The sequence below is a fragment of the Typopeltis vanoorti genome, chromosome 25 (assembly GCF_054136105.1).
Source record: "Typopeltis vanoorti isolate ZY-2024b chromosome 25, IOZ_Tvanoo_1.0, whole genome shotgun sequence".
In the NCBI taxonomy this organism is placed as follows: Eukaryota; Metazoa; Arthropoda; class Arachnida; order Uropygi; family Thelyphonidae; genus Typopeltis; species Typopeltis vanoorti.
In genome coordinates this window covers 78,961,399-78,973,930 of record NC_143573.1, presented here as the reverse complement: position 1 = coordinate 78,973,930, position 12,532 = coordinate 78,961,399, and the positions used below count along the sequence as shown (strand labels likewise).

Sequence of the window (12,532 nt, the reverse complement as noted above, 5' to 3'; positions counted from 1 at the left end):
CCTCAATTAAAGAATTTAATAAAGCAATGAGCAACCCACTCTTGCCCCTGCACCAGACTCCACCTAGTCTTTGCCTAAGATTTATTACAACAGTTATTCAGGGAATCTTGCAGATGTTATTCAGAAGTATAACATCATCTGCTGAAAGTAAAGAGCTGAGATTAACATCTCCAATTTTGATATCAGGTTTAATTACCATTTTTCTTCTTAATGTGATCCATATAGATGATGAACAGCATGGAGATAATATACACTCTTGTTGTACACCTGACTTAACATCAAACCATTTTCCTGTACCTCCAATTCTGACTGCTGATTTACAACTCAAATAGAGACTATGTATTGTAGTAAATGGATTGACCTGATATTAATAGACCAGAAATGGAGACCATCAGTTCAACAATGCAGATCATTCCAAGGAGCTGATATTGATTCAGACCACAGCTTAGTGATTGCGAATATAAGACAAAACTGAAACAGAAGTACAAAGGAAAGTTCCAAAAAGCTAGAGAAATCTCAAGACTAAATGAAGACAGGTTAAGAACAGCATATCAGAACATACTGGAAACTAAGCTTAAGACCACGAGTGAGAAATGAAATATAAATACAAGAGCAAAACAACTGACTACAGCACTTAAAAAAGCAGTAGAGGAAGTAATTCCTGAAAGAGAGAAGATCAACAAAAAATTAATAACTCAGGAAATCCTGAAATTGGTGGAAGAAAAAAAGAGAACTGAAATGAAATTTAAAAAGAGATATTTCAGAGGCAGCAGTTGAGTTATACCGTCAAAAATGTGCAATGAAGTATGGAAAGCAGCAAGATCCAATAAATCTAAATGGCTGAAGAACCAATGAAAAGACACTGAACAGTATACTGTGGAGAACACAAAACTATAGAGGTCTATAAACTTATAAGAAATGTCAATAGGAAGTGGCAAACAAGATCAATAGCAGTCAAAGATGAAGATGATAACATATTGAGGACAAGACTGAAATCATATACAGATGGACAAGATATTGCAGCAAATTATATAAAAATCAACTAAATAATACTGCAACAGAAGTAATCAAAGAACTAAAAGCAATCTCTTCATCAGCAGAGATCTTTGAAATGACATCTTGGAAGAGGAGGTGAGCAAGACTATAAAACATCTCAAGAACAAGAGTCCTGGATATAACAACATAATAGGTCAGATGGCAAATATGGGGGAGAATTGGTTGTAAAAAAAATGCATAAGCTATGTAATGAAATATGGAGATCAGGAAAAACAACCAAGACTGATTTTTTCCACCTTGAGGAGTGGAAAAAATCAGTCTTGGTTGTTTTTCATAAGAAAAGCTGTTTTAAAATGCACCAGTTACAGAACTATTGCATTAATGAGTCATCTTGGCAAGGTGCTGATGAAAATACTTACAGAACACCTGAAGGATCATATGGAGGCACATATTCCTGATGAGCAAGCCAGATTTCGAAAAGATTGAAGTACAGTGCAACAAATACTTGCACTAAGACTAATAGCAGAGAACACTCGAAGTAAGAACAAAAAGATATACTGCTGTTTTGTGCACTTCCAAAAAGCCTTTGATAATGTTGACCAAAATATAACATGGGCAGTCTTAATAAATAATAGTAAGAAATAATATAAATAATAATAAATAAGACCATAAATTGATCTGCTTGTTGAAAGATATAAACAGCCAAGCACAAGCAACAATCAGGATAGCAAGTGTGGCTGGAGATTGGTTTGCTGCTAGTCAAGGCATAAGACATGGGGACCCAATATCGCCAGTCATCTTCATCACTCATCTGGGAAGGACACTAGATAAGATTAAAGAAGGTGGAAGCATTTCAATAAATGGCATGAGAATAAATTACCTCGGCTTTGCAAATGACATCATCCTGATTGAAGAAGATGCAGCAAGGCTGGAATGGACACTGCAAACACTATATGCCAAAGGAAAAAGATATGGTCTAAATGTCAATTTTGAAAAAACTAAAGCAATGATATTCAGACAACAAGAATTACTGAACAAAGTTACCATAGAAGGAATTTTCAACTAGAAAATGTGGAACACTTAACATATCTTGGATTCCACATGATGCATGACTTGGACCCAAAAAAGAGGTAAAAATTAGAACCAGAGCAACAGCTATCTTAAAAGTCATAGACAAAATATGGAAGAGCCAAGCTATAAAGATACACACGAAACTGCGTATTGTGGAAATCTGTATCTTCAGCAGCATGCTCTATGGATGTGAGGCCTGTGTACTCCTGAGAGAATCTGAAAGGAGAAGAATATTAGCATTTGAGAGGAAATTAAAAACACTGCTGTTTGGGATGATTTAATGAAAGAATAGAAGAGGAAGACCCAACAAAGAATGGGGCGATGACATTGTCAAATAGTGCGGAAACTCTGCACACAAACTAATTCGTCTTGCACAAATAGAATGCAATGGAAGAATTGTATAATGATGGCATCAGACACCTACAAATATTGAACCCAGGGATGTTGTTGATTGTCCCATTTACACCATATAACTGAAGCATTTTGAACAGCTTTCCTCTTGGCACCTTGTAATATACTTTTTCCAGATCTACAAAACTTAAATACATATCCTTGTTATATTTCCATGATTTCTCAACTATTTGTCTTAAAGTGAAAATCTGATCCTGACAACCTTTGTTTAGACTGAACCCAGCTTGTTTTTGACCTCCAAGCTTCACTACCACAATTTTTCTTAACTGTTTCTCAAGAATATTTACATCAATCTTACCTGGAATGCTCAGTAGAGAAAGTCCTCTGTAATTCTCACATTCATCTTTATTCCCTTTTTTTAATGATGGGTACTATTCAAGCTGTACTCCAATCATCTGGAATTTGACCTGCTGACTTCTGCGAATATCACTACTCCAGCTGCCTTATACATTTCAAGTTTGTGATAGTTTTTTCTACTTCAAGTACCGATACATATTCCAGATGGCATTGAGTGTTTTCTACCACTGTGCTATCACTGCTCATTTCATGTAGCAATCTTTCAAAGTAATTACTCCATACATCAAGAATATCTTTATCTTCAGTTTTCGTGTCCTCTTTGTCATCTTTAATTCCTTTTACAGTACCCTTTCCTCCATTTCTGAGCTTTTTTCAATAGCCTCCAGAATATTTTACCACCTTCCTGATAAGAACATAGAAAATAAACTTGCCAGTCTTACCATGATTTTTTTTGAACTAATTTTACACAATGCTTTTCTTTCCTACATTTTTTCTCTGTATTGAGAATGCAGATACTATTGTAAGTGGAGGTTTCTGTGGTGTAGAAGTTCATAAGGCATGTTCCGGTAATTGGACTACTTTTTTTTTTTTTTTTTTAAAGCTAAAAGCACAATAAAGAAATAAAACCTGACAAATTTCATAAGTTGTTTGACTTACATCTTCAGGGGTAAAAGGTAACTGAAAGTTAAAACAACAAAAAAGAGAAATTAATAGTTCATACTATACAGTTGTTGCCATCTGACTGTTTATAAAATTAAAAAATCAGAATGCAAATTTAAGGCAGTGCTAAGTTTAAACAATGCTGGATGAGGCCACGTTCTGTTGTTCACAATCATATTGTCCGAGGTCTGACTGAGGTATATTTTTCATCAAAGCTGACCAAACTTGGTGTGGAATTAAGCCTTGGTTTTTATTGCATTGTGTTGGAATTCTAAGCATGTTTGCAGCTAATAAAAAAAAAAAATAATAATAATAATAAAAAGCTAATAATAAAAAATAAAAAATGTGTTCAATTACCGGAATATGGCTTATGAACTTCTAAACCACAGAAACCTCCACTTACAATTAAATGCTCACGGTGAGTGCTTTTGGTATAAAGTTATGCAACTAGAGAAATTATGTATTAAACATCTGAATTTCATCAACTGTCTTGTATTCTTAATCCGATGCAGAGATAACGGAATCATACCTAAGTTCATCCAAATCAAGAATGCATTCCATACAAATAACGCTAACAGAATTTACCGAAGAATGGAACTAGCAATTCTGAGAGAATTGCTAGTTCCATTTCAGAATTTCAGCCACTAGATCAGAATTAGCACAGATTAGCCGACATACATCCCACAGAAACAGGATTTCAAAAACGCCATCATGCTTCCATATATCAAGAATGGTACAGACAAGATGGCTAAATTACTAAACAAACATAACATCAAAGTAGCCTTTCTGCTGCTGGAAAAAAATTTCAAGATTTCTATATCCCCCGAAACCTCCACATCGTCCTTTAAAAAAACCAGATGTTTATAAAATTTATTGTTCTTGCATCATCTGCTACATAGGACAGACAGGACGATCTGGAGAAATATGGATGAACGAACACCAAAAGGATGTACAAAACAGAAGAGAACACAAATCAGGTCTAGCTTTCCATACCACTTCCACCGGCCACAATGTACTCTGGCAGAAAACAAACATGTCTTATATAGGAAAAAATTGTTACATAAAGAAATTTAAAGAAGCTGGAAACATGCTTAAAATTCCAACACAATGCAATAAAAACCAAGGCTTAATTCTACATCAAGTTTGGTTAGCTTTGATTAAAAATATACCTCAGTCAGACCTCGGACATTATGATCACGAACAACAGAACGTGGCATTATTCAGCATTGTTTAAACTTAGCACTGCTTTGAATCTACAATCTGATTTTTAATTTTATAAACAGTCAGACGGCTACAACTGTATAGTATATACTATTAATTTCTCTTTTTTGTTGTTTTAACTTTCAGTTACCTTTTACCCCTGAAGATGTAAGTCAAACGACTTACGAAACTTGTCGAGTTTTATTTCTTTATTGTGCTTTTAGCTTAATAAAAAAATTTAAAAAATGTGGTCCAATTACCGGAATATGCCTTATGATCAGATACTATTATCCATGTTATTTAAATATATTATATTCATAGCTTTTGTCTCTTTTAAGTTAGTGGAAGTAGATTTCAGTGGTGGAATTTAAATATTTTTCCTTTTTGTGTCAGAAGTGCAAACTAAGAATTTTTATTGACATTCTGTATTTAATTTTCTTTTAAATACCATATTTCTAAATCATCACTTGATTACCAATGCAGGTTTTTTTTTTTTTTTTATATATATATCGTCATCATCATCAAATTCCTGCCATGTACCCTCAAGGGGTGTAAAGGATATGACAGTACTACATGAAAAAATTACATCATTAATAACTTCCTATCTACAATTTTCCTACAAATCAGTCTGTTACTTGTCAAGACTCCAACATTATCAGATCTTATATTTCTATCGTCTAAGGCACTTTGTACCGTATCAATCCATCTATATCTTGGTCTTCCTCTGGGTCGTTTTCCTGCCAACCTGGCAGAGAACACTTGTTTTGCTAATCTTTCCTCTCCCATTCTATTTAAGTGACCATACCATCTGAGATTAGCTCTGCTAATTCCTGGATGCTGACAATGTCAAGTTCTTTCCTAATATCCTCATTTTTCATATGATATTGCCATTGATGCCATCTGTTCACGCCTCTAATCTTTCTCAGGACTCTCATATCTGCGGTCTCTAGTCTTTGGTCAAGTGTTTTACTTCTGACCCAGCTCTCAGATCCATAAGTTAAAATTGGTTTGAACACAGTCTTGTATACAGCTAATTTAGTGTTCCGACTAATTTCTTTCTTATACCATATGAATTTATTCAATTGACTTCCCACGATACCAGCTTTGCTGATTCTGTTGTCTATTTCTATATTTAGTTTACCATCTTCAGTAAAAATTGTGCCTAAGTAGCTGAAATGTTTTACTTGTTCCACAGGTTCTCCATTCACAACACAGTTGACATTTTCAATGATTCTGCCTATTCTCATTGTCTTTGTCTTTTTATTGCTGACCTTCATACCATATCTATTACAACAGCTATTCAATTTAGTCAGAGAATCTTGCAGACTTGTAGCGGATTTATTTAGAAGTATAACATCATCCGCATAAAGCAAAGAGCTGACATTAACATCTCCAATTTTGATATCAGGTTTAATACCACATTCCTTCATAATGTGATCCATATAGATAATGAATAACAGAGGGGATAATGTACATCCTTGTCGCACACCAGATTTAACATTAAACCATCTTCCTGTACTTCCTTCAATTCTAACTGCTGACTCACAACTCAAATAAAGACTAAGTATTGCTTGATATAATGCCCCATTGACACCATATAACTGCAGCGTATTGAATAGCTTCTCTCTTGGCACCTTGTCATATGCCTTTTCCAAATCGACAAAACTTAAATACAGATCTTTGTTATATTCCCATGCTTTCTCGACTATTTGTCGTAAAGTGAAGATCTGATCCTGACAGCCTGTATTTGGCCTGAATCCAGCTTGTTCTTCACCAAGCTTTTCTTCCACAATTCTTCTCAACCGTTTCTCAAATATACTTGCATAGATCTTGCCAGGAACACTCAGTAGGGAAATACCTCTGTAATTCTCACATTCAGTTTTATTTCCCTTTTTATATATGGGTACTATGAGAGCTCTACTCCAATCATCGGGAATTCGTCCCTCTGTCCAGGCTTTCTGAACTATGCAGTGCAGCCATTGTAAGACTCTTATACCACCATACTTCAGCATTTCTGGTCGAATATCATCTACTCCTGCTGCCTTTCCACATTTCAAGCCTTTGATGGCTTTTTCTACTTCAAGTATGGATATGTATTCCTGACTGCATGCCTGGTCAGTGTTTTTTTATCACTGTGCTGTCATCACTGCTTGTTTCATTTAGCAGTTTTTCAAAGTAATTACTCCATACTTCAAGGATATCTTTTTCTCCTGTTTTCATTTCACCTTTATCATCTCTAATTCCTTTTACAGCACTCTTTCCTCCATTCCTAAGCTTCTTCAACAACCTCCAGAATATTTTGCCACCTTCTTGATATTTATTTTCTATATTCTTGCCAAAGTCCTCCCATGACTTTTGTTTAGCTAGTTTTACACACTGTTTAGCTTTCTTACATTTGTCTCTGTATTCTGTAAGAGTAAAAGCTGACTTATTTGCCAGGAACTTTTGATATGCTTTCTTCTTTTCCTTCACTGCCTCTTTAACTTCCTGTGTCCACCAGGGAGTTCTGATTTTTTTATCTTTGCACACAACCTCAAATTCTGCCTCTCTGGCAGAATCAATCAATGTTTCCTTCAGAGTTTGCCACTGAATCTCCAAGGTTTGATTCCTGTTCTCAAACTCTTTCATTTTCTTTTCAATAATATTTCTGTATTTTAGTCTACAGTTTACATCTGAGAGCTGCTCAACTTTTATTCGCTTTAAAACTTTCTTACATGTTATTCTTTTCAATATGAAATTCAATTTTATCCTGCTCAAGACTAAATAGTGATCACTTCCAATTTCAAATCCTCTGTACACTCTGGTGTCCTGCACCAGGGAGAAAACATCACTATCAACAATAACATAGTCAATGAGACTTTTCTTATTACTAGCCTCTTCTCTCCATGTGAATTTGTGCACATTTTTATGTTGGAACATGGTGTTAGTAATAACCAGTCCATGTCCTGAGCAGAAATCCAACAGATATTTGCCATTATTATTAGCTTTGCTCTTTTCTCCAAATTTTCCCAAAATATTTTTGTATGTCTCACAATCATTTCCTACTCTACTATTTAGATCCCCAACAAGGACCAACTTTTCCTTTTTCATTGTGTCAGTTGCTTTTTCTAAAGCCTCAAAAAATTCCTCCACTTCTACCTTAGTAGAACCTTCTGTGGGACCATAGGCACAAATAAGTCTCATTGTCCAGTTCCCCATTCTCATATTTGCCCACATTACTCTACTTGAGACTGACTGCCATTCAAGAAGATTAGCCTCGTATTTTGTGTTGAATACTATGGCTACTCCTTCTTTTCCTTGATTGTTATTGCCTGAATATAACATTTTGTATTTATTGCTCAGAAAGATCTCACCAGTTTTGGTCTTTTTTGTTTCAGTCACCCCTATTATGTCGATCTGGTACTTATCTAATTCTTCAGCTAGCTCCATTTCTTTGCCATTCAGGCTTCTTACGTTGATAGTACCGATCTTTAACTCTGGTGATGTTGAGTTGGGGTTTGTTTTCAGATTTGTTCCAGTAGCTGATTTTTCGCTGTTCGCCCTGGTTCCCTGGCAAAAACAACGGGGGCCTTGTTTAACCGGGCGACGCCCCAGCCGGCATGAAATTTTGTCATGTTGTACCATCATTTTTTATTTTGGTTTAACCAATAAGAATACAATTTGGTCGGCTAAATCCCAAATTGCCAGCCCATCCTCGTTCGTTCAGTATCAAAGTAGATACCCAACAGGGTGCACCACGAGAAGGTGAGGATTGGACATTAGGTCAGAAGCCCTGGTCGGTTCTCCGCATCCCTTTAAAGGCTATGTGGAGGTCTCCTCTCAGTTATACAGCTTTGACCCTTAAGCACCCCTTATATATATATATATATATTGTCATCATCAGTTATGTGTTATCAGCCACTTTTTTTGGAGCAAGGTCCAGGCTATTCACATTAATTTGCCATCAAATTTTTCATATTTTAAACTACAAGACAGCATCTTTTATGTGATTGTGTAATATTCATTGCCACAAAATCATTTTTGTCTCCACAGAACTAACAGCAACAGAAATGAGGGTATTTTAGCTTTTTGTATAGTTGTAGGAATCTCTTGCTTTTGATTTAGTTATGTTTTGGCTGTCGAAAAGTTGCATAGATTATATCAGTGAACATTTTGAAATAATTCACTTGTTTTATTTCAGTGATAAAATCATCTAAAACAAGTTGTGCATAATGATTCAAACAATGCTATATGATATTGTTAGAAAAATCTTGTGTAAGTGTGATGCCCACTCCTGATATGCAACTGAGCATTGCAATTGCACCATCAGAACAGAATGCAACCATATTATTTTTCAAATATCCACTGTGAAGTCCATTTGTTTGCAAACTTGTTATTAAATCTGTGTATCATTTATCTTGGGCTTCTAGTTCAACAAAATTTAGGAAAATTGATGAAATATCAGAATCTTCTATACTTAAAATGAGTTATATAATTCTAGAGATATGATTTAAGCTTCATTCAGTGATGACAGAAAGCTTTAAATAATAATTATTATTATTACTTTAATAAATATATATTTTTTAATTTCTCTGGCAATATAATCAACTATATTAGCAGCATTTTAAAAAAATGAAGTGCTGTTCCCATGTCTAGTCCATTTTTTGTTTGTCTGTTCTGGTTCCACTTGTTTTTTTTATCTTGCAGCTGGTCTCCCTCCTTTCTCTTCTTAATGGCATCTCCACCTTGACATAGTAAGGAGGCTTGCACGCACATACACCAATGACCTTATGAGTAATTAACAAATTGGTCATCCTTCACAAATTCATCTTGAAGAACATCAGAATACATTTCACTTAAAGAACCCAGCAAATCTGGTTTAACAAGCCATGCATTATCTACAAAACATGGAATTCACTGGAACAAAACCAAAGTGTTACACAAAAATTATTTTCCATAAGAAAGGTTATACAAGGAAAGCTGCGAAACACATATTCACAACCCAAACCTGAACAAAAATGATTGCTTAAAACCAATTTTTGGAAGTTATACTGACTAATACTCACTATTCGTATGTTCCATAATTTGTAATTATTTTTTTGTTGATATTTAAAATTAATTTATTAATTAAATTATTTTATTGTAATTTATTTTGGATATCTATTAATGCAGGGGGAGCTATTTCTCCTGCAGTGGATAGTGCCCATAATATCAAGCACTTTCTTTCAATCAAATTGTTCTCTTTTTTGTGTTTTCCTATAATTGACAATTTCAATGAAACTTAGCTGAAAATTTTACAAATAAAAATATTTAAATTAAACATAAGTGATTATGGTAATAATATTTTATAATGTTTTGCAAAGGCATTTGACAGGATACCAGATGAAACTATTACATAAATTGGTGTGGGATGTATATTAAGCTTAGTGACATGAACAAGAATGTGTGTGAAAAATCCACTAGAAGGCAGGTGAATAGTGACATGCTGTAGAACTCTGTGGTACAGATTACCAAACATGTACTGCATTGATAGACCTGAGCTGCAGGAAATTGATGAGGCTAAAGAGTTGGGAGTACTCGGACAGGGAGTTCAAGTTTGGAGGGCATGTTGCATAGGTGGCTAAAACATCTTATACAGTTATGGTGATTATGAAGAACATACAAGCAATGATAAGGAGAAGGTTGTTTTAAAGCTTTGATAGGCCACATCATCTGGACATCCCAGTTATATGCATATCAGGGATTCTTTGGTGAGATGATTACGTGGAGGTGGAGATGATTCCAAGGTAGGTTACCAAGATGGTGGTGGGTCTGTGGAATGCTCCCTATGAGTATAGATAGATCTGTAGATGACAGAAATTGGTTGATGGGCAGAAAATTGAGGAAGGGAGGAATATGATAGAGACATGATTTTATATGTGATTTGGGAAAATTTTCAGTACCCGACTTCAGAGAAATGGGAAATTCATGGAAATTGAGTAAGAGCATGGGGAATGTGTTTTTTTTTTTTTTTTTTGCTTGGAGAGTGGTTAATGAGTGGAATCAGTTGACAGAATTGATCAATTCTATCACCAAATAGGTTTAACAAAAAGTATGATAGGTATTGTGCAAATGATAGTTAACACTTGGTGAACTGTTTTAGTGACTTTGTAATAATAATAATAAGAAGAAAAAGAATAAGGTCTTCTTTTGGAAACCTGCTGGTAAATGACATATAATTAACACACAAACACAACTGTCTGTTATTTTAATATAAAAAATTTACAAAACTTGAAGATTATAACAAAATTTAGATAATGTGTAATTTGCAGTTGTATCCAAACATAATTTGGTCATGAAAACGTTTTTTCACATATGGTGTATAATGATAAGAAATTTAGATAATTTTTATTGAAAAAAAAGGTCCCCAGGCATGAAATTCTTTTATGCAATGTTTTTTTTATCACAGTTAATCATGGTAAATGGACACCCACAGTATTAAAGTCAGCAAGTTTTTTAAAACAATTATTTTCATCCTCAAGAAACTCTTGATTTTTGGTAGCAGTATTTTCTTTTTAAAATTCTCCATTTTCAATAATTGATTTTAAAGTAAAAGCAATCTTATACAAGACTGACTTTTTTGAAATCCATACTGGCCTGGTTGGTGGATATGCTGAGTGGTCAGCGTATCTGCTCTCCAGCCAAAAGGCTGCAAGTTCGAATCCCACCGTGGGCATGGATGTTTGTGATTGTCTGTAGGTGTTGGTAATTGCCGTTCATTGTAGTTAGTGGATTGAGTGGCAGAGACAGAGAGTTGTAGAGTAGGTGTCCTCCCACAATGAGTCTTTGGACTTCCTGGAGGTGTAATGTAATAATAATAAGTGTATACAGCAAGCTTAAACCTTTTTTCATACTAAAAAAAAATCCAAGAAAAAGTTAAGTTCTTTTCTGCCATGTTCAACAGCATCTCTGCCCCCATTCTTAGTAAGTAAAAATGTTAACCAATTTCTTTACTTCATTATTCATTTGTTTCATTTCAGCATGCACTGAAACAAGTCAAAAATGATAGTGGTTGTTGAAAATTTAACTCTTTTTAAAGTGCTGACCAGAGAAAATTTAAAAAATTAGTTTCAGGAGTCTGTTATATTTTTGTAGTTGAATTATAAACCATATTTGGAAATAAATGAACTAGAAAAGTATACTGAAGTCTTTTCCAGTGATAGGGAAATTGAAATCCACTTCATTTTAGGAGTAACATCAAATTATTCTGTGCTAAGTTAAGTATTTTTCTGTTACTATGCTTTTCTCTGCTCAGAGTCATTTTTTTTTTTTTTTCTATCCTTCTTTCTAGGCCTACGATGATAAAATATGGTATTGATAACATTCGAGACCTGGTTGGACACAAGATAAATTTGCAAACAGTTTATAATAATCCTATATGTCGTTTGGAGAAGTAGCAATGCATTATTGCACATTGTATGTTATTACACAGGTAGAAAATGCAATATTTTTTCAAGACCAATTTTAAAAATATGTATTTAGAAAAAATTTATTTCATTTAGTTGTAATTTGTTTTCCAAATAAAAGGCAAAAATGGAATTTTTAAAATTAAAAAAAAATAGCAGGAAAATGAAAATCCACTTCATTTTATAAGATGGTTCAAATTATTCCATACCGAATTAATTGTTTTTTGTACTGAGCTCTTTCTCTATTCAATGTTATCTTCTTTTTCTATCCCACTTTCTAGGCCTATAATTGATAATTTTAATAATAAATAATAATAATAATAATTTGTGGTGCCATATGAAATATATATAATTTTTCTTTGTTTTAATGACTAGTGATAAACAGAGACCACATTTTAGGACTTAATGCCTAGTTGGCATGGATAACATGATCATCATTGAAAAGAAAAACATCTACAGAAGTTGTAAAAAAG

General features: G+C 34.1%; 1 protein-coding gene across 1 annotated transcript in view; it reads left to right on the top strand.

The window, feature by feature from the left end:
* The window catches only part of alpha-PheRS (phenylalanine--tRNA ligase alpha subunit), a 274,725-nt gene extending 262,402 nt beyond the window's left edge, over positions 1-12,323 (top strand). Inside the window, exon 12 of the mRNA XM_090414434.1 lies at positions 11,945-12,323. Within this exon, the coding sequence (XP_090270560.1) occupies positions 11,945-12,050 (106 nt within the window). The 3' untranslated portion in view covers positions 12,051-12,323. The remainder of the gene's footprint in view (positions 1-11,944) is intronic.
* The last annotated feature ends 209 nt before the right edge of the window (positions 12,324-12,532 follow it).